This window comes from Pteronotus mesoamericanus, unplaced genomic scaffold, assembly GCF_021234165.1.
Source record: "Pteronotus mesoamericanus isolate MK-2021 breed Mesoamerican mustached bat unplaced genomic scaffold, CSHL_Meso_final contig_263, whole genome shotgun sequence".
Classification (NCBI taxonomy): Eukaryota; Metazoa; Chordata; class Mammalia; order Chiroptera; family Mormoopidae; genus Pteronotus; species Pteronotus mesoamericanus.
Genome location: NW_026555112.1, coordinates 5,987,567 through 6,003,529, shown reverse-complemented (window position 1 = coordinate 6,003,529; position 15,963 = coordinate 5,987,567). Strand labels below are relative to the sequence as shown.

The following is a 15,963-nucleotide window of genomic DNA, read 5'->3' as shown; positions in this document are numbered from 1 at the left end:
TTTCTAGCCTCAGCTGTGCTTCGAAATAGCTGTATGACCTTGAGTGAATGACTTAAGCACCTAGATGTCCATTTCTCCGCCTGTAATCTGGGGCTGGGGACGAACTGAGTTGCACTGGGTTGGGGTTCCTTAATTTTGAAGACCTAGCACCTCTCCCCGGTCCCCTCCGTTTCTCTCCCTTTGCCTGTCTGTGTGCTCTCAGTGCGTGGACTGCAAAGCCTGCTGGCCAGAAAGGTCATTTTTCAGTTTTGCATCCTGCCATTTCTCTTGCTTAATCAGAACCATTTCTGAGGGTACTTTTCTTTGATCATGTACAGTTGTCTCTTGGTATCCATGGGGGAAATTGGCTCTAGGACCCCCCTAGACACCAAAACCCATGGATGCTCAAGTGCCTTATATAAAGTGGCATAGAACAACGCATGTTATTTTCTTTGCTTGTGTGAAAGTCATTGGTCCGGATTGTCTCCAAAAACCCTTCTTGACTGAGGTGCGCCAGATTCTGCACTCACTGTCTGATTGACAGCTGGTTTCCGCTTTGGCGGGGACCCTGAGCTTTTTCAAGTAGTCATTATCCTCTGTCCTGGGCATGTTTTTGCAGATGGGCCAGAATCATCCAAAAGAGGAAGTGAGTTGCCTGCAGAGGCCCCTGGTTTTGGTGAGTGAATTAGATGGCCCGGTCTGCTCTGGGCAGGTAAATGTTGTAGTGTAGACAGTATATTCTTCAAAGCTGAGTATCAGAGTCCCTCAGTGGCAGGTTTCTATGACAATAAATCTCCTGGCTTTTCGATGAAGCCGTATCATTTCTCTTCCCGAGTTATACAAAATGCATTCATCTAATTCTCAGATTTATACCCTTGACCTTCATCTGCCAAAAGTTTAATTCACTTCAGTTCTGCAGCCACCTCCCAGGCTGGGCATCGGGAGCTCTGAGGAGCTCACGGCAGGAGGAGAGACTGACGTGGGACCTACCTGTAATAAAGGTTCCGGTCATTCCCCAATGAAATCAAATCCCCAAGGCCTTCAGTATTCATCAGTGGTTGATTATAGGGGCCCTAATAAGGAGCAATGGATGCGGAAATGGTTTTGAATGGCTCTGGGCTGTCCCTGTGCAGGGGACTCTGAGCAGGAAGGAATAGGAAGTCAGAAAGTTGAAGTTTGATAATAGCGTTAATGAAAGCCTAGGCGGACCTGGCTCCTGCCTCAGTGTCTTGGGGCTCCTGAAATGTTGCCTGGACCACAGGTGTGCTGAAAGGCTGCAAAGCACCCAGAGACTCTGCGTAGTTGGGGAACACCAGGTCGCCATTCAGAACTGCTGTTTTGCTTGGCCTCTTCTGGATCTGCACATCTCTAAGCTGTGACATGGCTCTTTTTAGAGTAGTGGGGGGAAGCATGCAGGGTTTGGATCCCCCCCACCTCCCGCTCTACCGCTCACAAGCTGAGTCATGGGGCAAATTCTTCAACCTCTCTGAGCCTCCCTTGTCTTGTTTTTGAAACGGACATGATGCCACCTACTTCCAGGGTGGCTGTGAGGAACAGAGGAGGCTCTAACGAAGACGAACATTTATCGAGTGCTTGCAGAACTCGTTAAAGGCACCTTGCAGTTCCCCCAGAATGCATCATGCTTAGTTTGCTTTATGTTTTGGTTTTAACTCCTTTGACTGAGAAGGCCTGTGAAATAATTTTGAGGAAGTCTGTTAGGAAGGAAAATGCCAACTTCTTTTGTTCCCTTGTTAATAAGTGGTTTGACCTGATACCTTTAGAAAAGAAATATCTTTAGTTTTTTGTTTTATTTTCATTCACTGGACACAAATGTGCTGAGCACCTGCCATGCACTAAGCACTTAGGCAGAGGGAAGGGAGAGAGGGGACAGACAGGCGTGGGGCCTGGCTGCCAGGGCTGAGAGCTGGGGGGATGAGCCAGCCTAGGAGCTGCTGGTCCTGCCCTCCCAGGCCTGCTGTGGGACCTTGGGCCATTCTCCCTTCTCACTGGACCCAGTCCCCCCGCCCCCCACCCAGTGTGCAGAAGGGCTTGTATTTGTGTTCATTGCTAATTCACATCTGACATTTCTCACATCTACTCCAGAAAAAAAGACACCTCCAATGTCTAGTCATGAGAGCACATAGCTGAGCTCAGTTTTATCCCCCAGAAAAGCAAATGGTTTACTAGGAAAGCTTTTAGAAAATCCTCTCCCAGGGTAGTAAAAATGAAAGTTTAATATTTTGCTGTTGTTTGTGGTTTAATCATGCTGCATCCCTTTGGCAAGAAATGGTTTTTGTCTGGGGTGACTGACCGTTTGTAAATGTGCTGTCTGTTGGTTTTCGGATGCGTTTTCTCCTCTGAAAATGAGCGCGAGTGGTCAGATGCTGGATAAGAACACTTCCGTCTTCAAACGTGAACTTTGAGTCTTCCTTCTTTGCGGGGCAGGAGCAAACAAGGCAAGCTAAAACCTGGACCTATCCAGATACCAGAATATGTCACACACACGCTGGGCTCAAAGGGCCTCAGATTCTCTTAAGATAAAATTACATCTCCTAGAGGTGCAGATTCCTGAGTACTTAAACATTTTTTTTTAACATGCTGTAGTGTTTATGAGAACTTATTTACCTGTATTCACCTCTCAGCTTTAGGAGAGCTGCTTAGGGCTGAGTCAGTTCCGCGCCCCTCAGGAACGGGAGGAACCCTTGAAGCCTCCCTCCGGCCCCTCTCCCTTCCCCCTCATTCTCGTCTTTCTTCTTCCTCTTTCCACCAGATCTGAGCACGGCTTCCAGAGGCTGAGCCAAAACAAGGAATTCAGGGTCTAGCCATAGTGACTCAAAGGGAGCTCCTTCCTTTGCACTTGAAAAGGAGAGTGGTGGTCCAAGGGCATGCTGGCCTCAAAAACTGAGGGTAATTCCTGAAGGAGGGGGTCGCGGGTGCACCAGGGAGAAGGTGGGGTTCACACTGCGCTGAGACCTTCCAATGCCGATCCCCTCCAGTGGAACGTCAGGCCGGAATCCTGGATGGAGACTGAGACAGGAGGTTTTTGTTCAGGGAATGGTCCCCGTCACCATGTTCCCCCAGAGCTAGAGACCCCCAGCTCTGCTTTCTATAAGGCTTTTTGTGGGAGAGAGGAGTCCCATATTTATTGTTAGTATTAGATGATGGCATTTTTCCATATAAAAAACCTTCTCATTTCAACCGGGATGCAAGCCTGTGGCCTTCGGCTGTGGATTGTAAACTGAGAAAAAATGGATGGGATATCTGTTTCACAGCCAAGCTTTGCCTCTCGGTTCACACCCTCTGCTGGCCCTACAGGCTCCTTGCTCTCCTTCCCTCATCACTGCTAAAATGCCACCCGGTCCCCTGCCCGCGCCAAGCCCCGCCCCTGCCCCGCCCTGGGCTGCCCCGCCCTGGGCTGCCCCGCCTCCTCTTCCTCTCCAGAACTGTCTACCCTGCCCTCCAGGGAGACACGCCCTGCTGTGTGCTTACAAATGAGGGATTTCAGGCTGGAAGGGGCTTAGAGATCACCTGGTTTTACCTCCTCTGCCAACCCAGGAGAAAGCTGAGGCCCGGGGAGACCTTGTTCGAGGTGAAGAGCAGAGCTGGGGGAAGGATCCAGGCCTGTGACATTTCACATGGATGGTTTTGGGTATCAAAAAGCCGTGTATCAAGCTTTTTTACATTGTCGTTTAATTCCCATAACCGCCCTAGGTTATAGGCATAAGTACTGTATTTGATAGTTGAGTTTCAGCGATTATTAGGGCATTGACCCAGTGTCCCAAGATGAGTTAACAGTGAAACCAGGATTTGAGTCCAATTCTGGTTGACTTCAGCTCCTGAACTTTCTCATTGCAAAGAGTGCTGCCAGGTGACCAGCCTGTCCCGGTTTGCCTGGGACTATCCTGGCTTCAGCACTGAAAAGTCCCCAGTCCTCGCAATGTCTCAGTCCCAGGCAAACTAGGACGGTGGGTCACTCAGGTTACAGTAGGGTGCCCTCCGAAGGGGATGGGGGAGAGCTGTGACATAGTGTCTTTCAGGGCAGGCTGTGGGGCCACAGTCACCAGAATGGCCTGCCCTCACAGGAGGGCCCCTTTGGAGGCAGCTGAGTGTCACTTGCCCTTTTTCTAACTTGATGAGGTTGACTCAGACACGGTCCCACCCCAACGTCCTATCCCAACGTCCTCTTGACAGATGGGCCAGACTAGGCCAGACAGCACGAGCCTATCTTTGCATTGGGAGAAAACATCTCCCTAATCACAGGGCTGCTCCGGCTCTCAGAGCAAGGGTCCCCCAGGCTGTTAGCAGATCAGGAGATTTGGAAAGTGTTTAAAGTCCTCTGGGCTTTAAAGCTGTTTTACCAGTGAAGGGGGCGGAGACCCGTTTGGGCCTGGGGCATTCAGTACCCGAGTGCTTAGCGTGGATTGTTGAGGGACGTGAGAACACTGGTGTTTGTGGGGGGAGTGCTCCGTGTGAAAGCATCTTCTAAGACCATTCGTTCTAGAAACAGAGAGGCCTAGGTTTGAATTTGCTGCTTGCTCTGCTATTTGCTGGCTGTGTGATCTGGGGCAAATTACTTAACCTCTCTGGGCTTCAGTTTCCTCAACTGTGCTCAGATGGGCACAGCCATCACCAAGGGTGGGGAGGGAGGGCAGAGGGGAAATAAAAAAAATGAAACATCAAAAGTAAATAAATAAAATGGAATAAAGGATATTACTGTTGATTATAACAGGGGTTTTTATGAGAATTCAATGCAAACTGTGAAAAAAGGGCTTTGCATTGTGTCGGGCATCTCAGGCACATGGTAGATTCTAAAATGATGATGACGTTTAACAACCGCCATATTTTATAAGACCCGAGTTCCAGCCCTCAGGATCCCAAAAGTCTTTGGTTTTATGAAATGCGTCAAAGGCAAGTTCTCACGCAGGGTCCCACAACATTTCAGTTTTATGTCTTGCAACCTGAATGGACAACCCAGCAGCGGCTCCCGTCCGCCCCAGCAGCTCTGCACGGGCCCACGCAGCGGGTGAGGAGGCCCCGCTCCGTGCCGTGAGCTGACTTTCCGTCACCTGCTCCCAGCTCACTGGCAGTGAAGCTTCCGCTTAAAACCAACGTGCTCATCACCATAGTGAAACAAACATGAGGGGCCAAGTTTTAATTTTAGCTTCATTTATGTGTTTGCAATATACAGAACTATTCCTGGTTCCAAGAAATCATCCTGTAAATGGAGCCAATTAGATTCTTCCACAACTGGCCTTGAATTTCATTGATTTGAGTTTAGAAAGAAGAAAACAAGTGTTGTTGCTAATGAAACCTCGTGGTGAGTGGACAGCAGAAGGCCACTGCGAAATGTCCTCAGTGATTCCTTTCTTGGGCTTTTGATCGTCAGACCTTTCATTTTCAAAGGGAAAAAAACCCAGCAGTCTGATGCTTCTATCCTCCATATGTACCAAGAAACAAGCTGTTTGATGCATGTAACAGAAGCCGTAAATCCTAGGTCATTCCTAAACCCCTGAGTACCTACTGTGTGCCAAGCTGTGTTCTAATCTGATACATAAGATGGAAAGGACCTGCATCCCCCATACCTCATGCCTGGCGTATAGTAGGTGCTTGATAAGAATTTGTCAAAGAAGTAAGTGAATGAGTGTACTAACTGTTAGCTAATAGTTTGACCGTCATAGCGCATCATTCCGATGAATCCTGTAACACTGAATTACATTTTAACTCACCTGTCCTTGCAGCAGCTGGCCAACCAGGTCCTGGGCCCGGAGGAAACTACCGAGATGTGTGGGGGACTGGGGACTTGACGCTGGCCCAGCGCGGCACCCGAGGGCGTGGGCCGCCTGTTTTAGCATCCTGCCCTCGCTTCCTACTCGTCTCGAGACCTAGGCATGTTCCTTAAGTGTCTCAGCATTCCTATGAGGGACGTGGGGACAGCAGCGGGGCCCACCCCCAAAACTGTTGTGTTGAATTAAAGCTGATGTTGTGCCGATTTAATTTCGTGCCCCCTGAGCGCTCTTTAAACATTAAATGCTACCATCTGTGTATATTGGTTGCGCAACATCCTCTGATGTGGCTTTTCCTAAGACACGCACAGTGTCAATATACTCACACTTCAGGGTGTAATTGGGCAGCCCTTCCTCCGTCTCCCAGGCCTGCAGTAGGTCCTCATTACAGTATTGGATAGGAAGAGCCCAGTCGTCAGGTTCGAAACTCAGCTTGGCTTCTTTCCACCCCTGTGGCCTTGACTTTGTCAAGTTTCTGAAGTGAAGGGGGAGCTCAGAGAGGTGATCTCTAAAATGCAGGCACTTCCTTCACTGCGTGAAGGGTTACGCCTCGCCAAGTGCCTGGCACACGGTGAGCGCTCCATAAATGGTAGGATTGTTATCATTCCCATAAAAAGCACACAAGGCCCCTTTGGCTTTTGTGGCCTGGGGTGTCAAAGTTGGTTCACACGGCGCCCAATGAAGTCACAGGCAGGGCTGCGGGAGCCACGAGGGCAGACGGCCTTGGGAAAGGACCCATGTTGCAGGCCCCACACGGTCAAAGCATTTTAAAGGCCTTGTATTAGAAAAATAAACCAATTAAATAATACTGCCCCCCATAAAAGCTGATTTTTAATGGGCTGCACGGTGGGGTTCTCTCCATGGCGGTCCTGCAGCCACGGGTCTCGGGGAGCCTGTCCGCCGCCATGGGGAGAGGTTAATCTTGCATGGCGTGGGCATAATTTTACAAGTTTTATGGCTGTTTTTTCTCCTCCAAAGTGTTGCTATGTCATTGTGCACCATGGGCAACTTGCGTGCATTTAACAGTTTACCTCGTTTTTGGTGGAAATGAAAAATGAAGTAATAAATTAAAGAAAAACACAACGTGGATCCCCCGCCCCCCGCCCCTTCCCGAGGCAACCGTGGAGGAACAAAGGACCAGTGTTTCCCCGATCAGCGATCAGCCTAATCAAATTCGAATGGCTTTTATGTGGACAGTTGCCCAGAGAAGGCTGCAGGCCACGGCAGTGTGTGGGGCTCATACCGCTGACCCCAGAATACGTGGGGCTGTTCTCCAGGGCACGGGCCAGCAAACTGCAGCCTGGGGCGGTATCCGGCCCAGCACTTGTTTCTGTGAAATGGTTGGGGGAAAAAATAAAAAATCAATGAAAAATATTATTTCCTGACATGTGAAAATTATACAGAATTCAGATTTCAGTGTCCATCAGTGAAATGTTGGCACACAGCCACGCCCATTCATTTCTGTATTGTCTGTGTCGCCAAGTTCAGAAGTGACGACAGAAACCATATGGCGTAAAGCCAAACATCCTCTGATACTTTATAGAAAATGTTTGCCAGGCCTGCTCTAGGTGTGGTAAAGGAGGAGAGAGAAAGCGCAGCTTCAAGTATCCTGGAATTGATGACATACTGTCAGGGTTTCCATGAGGCTCCAAGTGACAGGTCTAAGGAGAATTGCATGAGAAGGAGTCGGTTCACCTGGAGACCTTCCAGAAGTAGTTGGCTCCTTGTGGAGATGGCTTTTCACACTTTTGGGGCCTTAGGTTGTTCTGCGTGGCTTTGTAGTCAGAGAATCCCGAGCCCGGCTTGAGGTCAGGTACCTTTTCATGAGCTCTCTTGGTGACTCAAGGATAGAGAAGTTCCTACCTTTTCCCCTGAGGGCCAGGGGAATGGTTTTTGTTATAAATTATGTGCAAATCTAGTTTATGATCTTTGGTGGCTTCGGAAATTTATAACACTTTTTTTTTTTTTTTTTTGCTGGCAACCGGTTTAAGCGGTCTGCATATAATAGTAACTCATTTAATCTTTACAACCAACCCAGGGAGCCAGGTCCCTTTCTCATCCCTGTTTTACGGATGAAGAAACAGAGACACAGAACGGTTAGGTATCTTGCCTAAGGTCCCACAACTGGTAAGCGGTAGAGCCAGAGTCCAAACCCAGGCTGTCTGCCCCCAAGAACTCCTGCCGTCCCCTCTGCTGCCACTCCACAGGCGCGAAATGCCTAGGCTTGTGAAGCGATCTGCTTTTCTTGTTCACTCTTGTCCCTATTGTGTCAGTGCACAAGAAAATTGCTTCCTATATAGGAAGCAAGTGCTTGTTCGTTCATTCATTTATCCCTTCCTGTTCCCTCCCTCCAACAAGTAATTATCAAGCGGGTGACGGTATGCACAAAGGGAGGGCGTTTGAGCACAAGAAAAATGAAAAAAAGAAAGGATGTGTGTCCATTTAAAAATAGTTCTTAGTGCTTAGAAAAAAAATAGTGCTTAGTGTCCTGTCCTTAGCACTGTTGGGTTTTTTAGAAGCTCACTTCATTTCCCCTCTTATATTAATTGTAGATGCCACCTCTGTCTGTCTAGAACCATCAACCCTTATCCTTTATGCCTGGAGCTGATAGTCTCATTAAAAATAACCTCATTTACAAGAGGCCTTGGGGAGCCGGGCCCCTGACTTATTTAGTGGGAAGAGCCCACCTGGGTAGGGGGCCGGCACCGTTCTCGGGACCAGATGCCTTGGGGACCAGGAATGAGGGGTTGTAACTGATGGTTGAGGGAGAAGCCTGTGGAATTTTAGAAATATCACCAAGTTTGGTGTAGGTACAGCTCTCCATCTTGAACAGCCTTTACAGTGACTTTGGTGAGCAGTTTCATTTCAATGTTTCGGATGCCTGTCTTGTTTCCTTAAAGTTTGCTGGGAAGAATTTTTAGCCTTATTTCTGTCCTTCTGGGTGTGGAGATGCCTGAATGCTGGGGAAAGCAGAATGGCCCCAATGCCCTTAGATAAGGTATAGCTTTGCGAGAAGCCTGTTACCTGCCTTTCTTCCCCACCTGTTTCTTCTTCCCTCCTCTGTGCCTTTTTCTTTGTCACACAACAAACGTTTGTTGCTCATTTCTGATGGGCCTTCGCTTTCTCTCCTCAGTCATGCGGAGGAACCCCTTCGGCGTGGACATCTGTTGCCGGAAGGGGTCCCGAAGCCCCCTGCAAGAGCTCTACAGCCCGACCCAGGTAAGCCCTGGAAACTTCCTCGTTGTGTCCATGTGTTGACTTGGGAAGGGCTGGGGGAGGGTCTGAGCAACGCCGAAATTCTGTTTTTGGGGGATTTGAATCTTTCCTGCACTGCCTGGCATTTTCCTCTCAGTGGTTGCTTTCTGGGTCACCCTTCTCTGTATAACGGCTCTGACATTCTGGCGAGGGGTAGTGCTGCAGTGGGCTTTCTGTCCTGCCCAGGATTTGAGCCCCTGAGAGCCACACAGGGGCCATTAATGTGAGTCTGAAATCGCGGAGCTGGCAGGCTGTGCAGTCTCGCCGCTGGCACACCCACAGAAGGCCCTTGGGGATGAACAGGATTATTAAAGCCCAATAATGCTCCAAGAGTGGCACCTCACTGCACCATTTTTGCAAGATGTCCTTGTATGGAGGGACGTTTTGCTAAGCGACTGTCGCGGTATATACAGTGGACTTGATTATGAAAAGAGTTCCTTGGAGCAAAAATAAGCTCCATCCAAGGAAAAGTGTCCTCCGTGGAAATCCAGGAGCAGAGGGAGCCCTGGGCGCCTTGATATGTGTGGGTCTTGACATGGAGACCCCAAGGCTGGTCCTTTTGTGGGAATGTTAATGAGCACTTGACACCGAGAACTGGTGAGTGAACAATTAGTAGCCCGTCTGCTGACCTTTGATCTCTGTTAAAAAAAAATTTTTACTGCTTTGACCATAGTCTCTGAGCTTTATTTTATATCTAATTGTTAATTTAGTGTTCTTGTTGACCAAGTTGCTTGGTGGAGGAAAATGTTGCTTTGTCCTTCAAGGTGCTGAATTTCCAGAAGTCTTGCCAAGGGGCGGGCCTGAGATCCCGCATCTCTTCTCTGTCTCTCGCCTGCACTCCCTTCTGGAAAAAGAGACTCCTGCGTTTGGCCATCACAGGTGGCCTAATCAGGTTCATTCACTGCTCTGTTGGTCCCTAACTCCACTTGGGAGTTCTGGCGTGACTGGGCCAGAGTAGCTAGCTAGCTGCGAACTCCGAGGCTTCCTTTACTGGGTTCTCTGTTGACTCAGCAGGGAATTTGATATTTGGGTTTTGTTTGGTTGCCCAACTCATTTCATGGTGACAGGCAAGTCTCCCCAGCCCTTCACACACTGTCCTTAGGAAGAGCAGAACCAGCTTTGACTAAGGACAGGATTTCTGGGCAGCCACGTAGGAAACAAACCCATGCCACTGAGATGCAAACCATTCCCATCTTTTTGTTAACATCCTCTGTCCTCAGATCATTTTCCCCTTCAAAAAAGAACAGCTAGGGCACTACGGCTTTCCTGAGGAACTTTTATGGGCAGCCTGTGGTGTCACGGGAAGAGACTGTTTCTGAAGTAGACGCCCCTCTGGAGAGAAAGTCCATGGGCCGTGTCTGTGCCGGTGTCTGTTGTATCCCCAACCCTAACGCAGGGCCTGGCTTACAGCAGGTGCCCCCAAATATCTGTGATTGAAAAACGTAAGTCCAGATTCAAACTCTTTTTCCACCTCCAACTGGCGGCGCAGCCTTGGCTTGTGGGATGAGTCGTCTTTAAAGGCCAGTTTTCCCATCGCTCCAGAATGTTGGGAGGATGATATAACCGGTGTGTCAGAGGCTGTGTAAATATGATTCGTCATTATCATGGTTATGAGAATGGACTCAATGTTGGAAGTCTTGACTGTAGAGTCAGACCACATTCAAGGAATGGTTTCTTCATTTATTAGCTATGTGAATGTGGGCAAGATACTTAACCCCTCTGAGGCTGCTTCCTTTCACTTATAACACGGTGCTCAAAATACCTGCCTTGCAGGGTTGGTGAGAAGATGTGCCTCCTCGGTGCTGCTTGTGGAGTTCGTTCATTCCCAGATTCATTCGCTCATTCACTCCTTCCTCTGCTGTTACCAGTATCCGCTATGAGCTGCTCAGTGGCAGGCGCTGGGTGCAAAAGGGTGAGCAGCGCGCGTGTGGTTAGCCTTCCACGTCTGGTTCCTCCTGCTGTCCCAGAACTGACATGAGTGCCCTGTCCGGCGAGTAAACCAATTAAAGGAGAGAGAAACTTCCTGGGTAGAGGTCGTCTCTTACTTCGGGGGTGTTATGAGTGTCGTGTGAGTGAGGTGCTCCTTGAGCGGCAGTGGCCTAGGACCTGGGAGGGAAGAGGGGGGCCGAGAGGCGGCTCTGGGAGCCATTGGTGAGGGCGTAGGTGGGTGAGTCACTGCCCTCTATCAAGAATGTCGTGGGCAAGCTGTCTGGCCCCTTTTGATGGCAACCCGGATAACGTCCCTGCAGGAAGATCTCCCTGTTTCCTGGGGGTGTTGCCCCAGGATGTTTTTTCTTAGGCCCGTTTCCTTAACAAGCTGCAGTTATGTTCCATTCCCACGCAAGTCCAGTCCGTGGCGCTTCTGGGAGGAGCTGTCTTGGTGACCCTTTGGGCTGCCAGGGGCTGGGTGACTCGTTAAGGGAAAAAAGAAGGAAGTGGACATTCCTGCTGAGTTTACTTAGGTTTTGAGTCCACAAGGTACTTGAAACTTTGCTCCTGATCAGGCCTGGTTGCGGTTCACGTGTCCCTGCTGACCAAGCTGTGGAAGCCGCTAAGCCTGGACTGATGTCATCCCAGAGGTAGATGATGACCCCTGTGAGGGCTAGAAACCAAACTGCCCCTGGAGATGGCACATCCCCTTTTGATGCTGACTGGCTATTGGGTTGATATATGATGGTGAAAACAGGAACAGTTCATTTCAGATGGTGAGAAATCAGCACCGCCTTGTTACAATGTTCTGATGCTGTAGGCCAAATGCTTGTCTAGATCCTTACGAACATCTCATCAAATGTGGATAATAACCCTCAAGCTGGGCATTGCACCCTCATTTTATGTGTGGGAGAACTGAGGCTGAGAAGGTCCTACAACTTGCCCAAGGTCACACAGCTAGTAAGAAGGAAACATTCAGAGCCAAAAGAGACGGCAGACCTGTTTGTGTCTATGCTGTACTCGCTGTCACCAGCAAAGTTCTCTTGGCAGGAATTACCCCTTCTGCCCTCCAAAAAGGAATAAAAAAAAAATCACACCAGATTTCTGTTGGACAAAGGTTCAAAACCTCCCTTGGGAAAATTGGCTGTAATCTGATTTTACTGTCCAAGGTTTCTTATTTTAGTCCCTTGAAAACGTCTAACCATTAAAACAACAATCTGTTAAAAAAAGTTTGTAGTTGATATTCTTAGAAAAACTGCACTCTGATGTCTTATAATTTTCCTGGTTCTATGCTGTCTCCCTGGCCCCAAAATAAAACGTAATTGCCGATCAGATCAGCTGGCGTCAAGTCACTGAAAGTTCAGGAGTTTCCAACTGCATATTTGCGGGCCAAGCACATCTGTGGGCCGCCCTGGCTCAGCTCAGACTCTCGGGGCGGAGCTCCGATGTCAGCCATTAATAGGGCATAATTGCCCCTAAATGCCAGCAAGGGCGAGACAGCTTGTCCTTCTGCCTCGCCCACCTCCTGGTCCTCTCGTGGGTTCCCTGAAATCTTCACAGCATCACTCATGTGGTTCAGCCCTGCCCTGCCTAGTTCTTTCTTTAGCATTTATACTTGCTCTGTGATTACCACGTTCTGAGAAGACAGATGCACAGCCCGAGGGCTGACCAGGAATTCGTAAGCACTGAGCCAGGAGGCTTGCACTAGGTCCACGGGTCTGCAGGCGTTCCTAGGCGGTCTCTGAGGGCCAGTCAATATTTTATTATAAAACAATAAAATAGGACCCTTATTGGTCCGTTCTTCAATGTGTTAAAGTAAATTTATGTCTCCATAAGGTAGGCTGCAGGAGGAAGGATGGAGAGAAGGAGGGGAGGGGGTTGGGGGTTGGGGGAGACAGAGAGAGAGGGAAGGAAGGTAAGGACGAAAGAAAGAGTGGGGGGGAGGAAGGTACTGTTCATTGAACATGGAATACATATTAGTGACTATTTTGGGTGTTTTTCACACATGTCTCATTGAAGTTTCACAGCAACCCTAAAAGGAAGGCATCCAATAACCCTATTTTTCAGATACGTTAACTGAGGCTCAGAAGGCTGGGTTATTGGCTAGGATCACACAGCTCCTGAGTGGTAAGGCTGGTTCTGTCTGAGCCAGCGGGGCTGTAGAAAGGTGAGAGCTGACCACTTTATCTTTCCAAGCGTGGGAAAAATGCTTCCTTGAGGCTCTTTCCCAGTAACTAAGCTGAGAGGTGGTATGTGCTCAGGATGGTTGCAAAATTCCCAAAGCCAGGACCAGGGCTCATGAATGGTAAGGAATGCACAGTAGTTGCCCAACAAACAATTGGAGATTGGTTTTTTTGCATATTGAACCTGGTATTTGGAGAGGCCATTGTCTCCTGGCTGGAGCCACGCTAAGCAGGAGTCACCTGCAAGAGCTCTGCTATGGGACAGCCTGAGTTAGTGAAATGTGGATGTTGGGGACCTTGACTCAAATGAATGTTTTAAATTGATAAAAGCGGGAATGTCTAAGGAGGGGCAGGGAACTCTCCTAGTCCCAACCTAAAGAGTTTTCTGAGCAACGCTTGCCAAAATGTGTTTCTCCTACAGGCATTTATAGAATGAATAAACAGGGGAAAAAGCTGTGGGGAAGAGAGGCATGTCAGTGATAGGATGTGGTAAGGGCTGTGTGAGATGCTTTCAGCAAAGTTATGGGAGAATCAGGAGTAATTAACCATATGAGGTGCAGGGCACAGTGTGGGGGCTCTCTAGAGGAGGTGGCTTTTGAGCCAGGCCTTTGAAGACACACCAGACTTCATCTGACAGAGAAGAGGGAACTGCGTCACAGAGGGAAGAGACAGCAGGGGCAAGGCCCACAGGGAGGGGGAGCGGGGGACAGACAGTCCATGGCGCATTTAGAGAAGGGCGAGGAGTTTGTGGCTGGAGTTGGGAGCTAGTGGGAGACGAGGCAGGAAAGGAGGTTGGTAGAAGGTGGATGAGGCTTGTCGACTGTTCAGAAGGCTTAGGCTTTTTATCCACTGTCCCGTTTCGAGGTCCCAAAGGAGCCCACAGGAGGTGGCGTGCAGTTTATGAGCCAGCTTGTGCTTCGGACTCTTCCTCTTTTTAACTGTGGGACTTTTCTAAGGCAGGTCATGTCCCTTGACCCTCCAGTGTCCTCATCAATAAAGCGAAGAGTTTGGACTAGGGCTCTCAACCCTAGCTGCACATTAGGGCCACGCAGGGAGCCTTGAACAAACGTCCATGCTCAGCCCTCCCCGCAGAGATCCTGATTTTATTGGTTGGTCTGGGATAGAGCCAGGATGTCAGTAGTTTTCAAAGTTCCCTAGGTGATTCCAGTGGAGCGCTGGATTGCGGGGTAGGACAGGGCCCCTCCTATTCTAGAAAATCTTTGATTCTTTGCTTCTCACATAACCCATTACATGAAAAACAACTCAAAGCATATGCACTGAGGTTGCTCACGATCATTTCTGCTGTCCTGCTCTGAAGCCCTGTGGCAGCTTTGTGCACGCACCTTCATCCATCAGGATGGAGAGCACATTCCCTCGCCTGCTTCCTGGGAAGGTGTATGGGTCAGGGCCCTGAGCACTGAAGACTCGGTCAGTGTTTTGTGGGCAAACCCAAGGAGAGAGCCCCAGGCAGAGCCCGGGGAGGAGCCTGCATAAGGACCCATGAACCACTTTCGCTCGTGGTCCTGTAAGAAAGCACACCCAGACTTATTTCGTGCCAGGTGTCTGGTGGGCACTTCTGAAGGATCTGCAAGAAGGGAGGAAAGGCTTCTCTGCCTTCTGAATTGTTGTTTGGGAAGAATGATGCTGAATGGTTGTATCTACTGGGGAAGGCAGGAAAGAGCAGACACTGTTCAGCCCCTACTCTGGTCAATTAATCCCTTCATTACCAACCACCTGGTAAATGACGAGTCCGTCTAATTATCTTGCTTTGACCCAACAGCTGTCTACCAGCCGAAGAGGGATTAATTGATTTAGTTGTGGACTGGCTCCTTATGCAAAGATATTGCTTACTGTCAGCTTAGCAGAACGGCAGCTGGCTGGCAAAGATGAAATATTACATTAACTTGATCTCACACACAGCGCTTGGGAAAACACTTCATTATTAATTGCAAATTACAATAGATGAGCGAAGCCCATTGCAAAAACCAGCAACAGCGAGCAGCCTCTTTTGCTGTGGCCAGTGGCTCCATTGTTCTTGAACCAGGGAAGGTGCCCTGGTCGGATTTCCAATCAAGCCAGGACAGATGGGGGCTCTACAATCAGACATGATTTGGGTCAGAGGAAAGGGTTGGATGCTTGAAGGAAACGGGGGGTCCCATCTCTGGTGTATACAGCCCCGGTGTATGACCTGGGGCAATTCCTTAACCTCCCAAGCCTTGGTTTCCTTATCTGTAAAATAGGAGTGAGATACTAGTCTTGCAGGGTCGTGAGATTCTACATTGTGTGTAAGGAGCACCTAGGAGCGTGCTGAGCGCAGAGTTGGTGTCGATCAGTAGCTATTAACGAGCTGAGTTGAGTTCGGGAACCTGGGACGCGTCTTAAGGGGTTTGGGCCAGGCTGTGCCCCTGTGCTGCGGGCCCAGACACTTGGCAGATGCACACTTGGAATTTTGTTGAATAATAATAACATAGATGATTTCCTCTTGCCTGGAAGCTACTAGCTAGTCATCGTGAGCACTTCCTAAAAATGTTGATTTATGTTTTCTGCCTGGTAGACTCTGTTGTTAGGAAGCTGGATGCGCTGATTTATAAGGCCAGGAGTACCTCTGTGTGGTGTGTGCGCATGCGTACACTCGGCCCACATCCTAGAAAATGGGTAGATACAGCTGTTAAGTTTTAAAGGCGCCCTGCGGTTGTGTTTGTCATATCCCTAAGCACCTAGCTCAGTGCCCGTGTAATGGTTAAGTAAGACCCGGTTCTGGGCCGTGGTAATGGGAGGCCATTGATCTCACAGACGGATCCACGTTATTTTAGGTTGTCGTTCCAGGCAGCAGT

General features: G+C 49.2%; 1 protein-coding gene across 2 annotated transcripts in view; it reads left to right on the top strand.

The window, feature by feature from the left end:
* CHST11 (carbohydrate sulfotransferase 11) overlaps positions 1 to 15,963 on the top strand; it is a 241,066-nt gene that overhangs the window by 115,986 nt on the left and 109,117 nt on the right. For both annotated transcript variants that reach the window (XM_054574600.1, XM_054574599.1), the window contains exon 2: positions 8,896 to 8,981. In XM_054574600.1, coding sequence (XP_054430575.1) covers positions 8,896 to 8,981 — 86 coding nt within the window. The remainder of the gene's footprint in view (positions 1 to 8,895; positions 8,982 to 15,963) is intronic.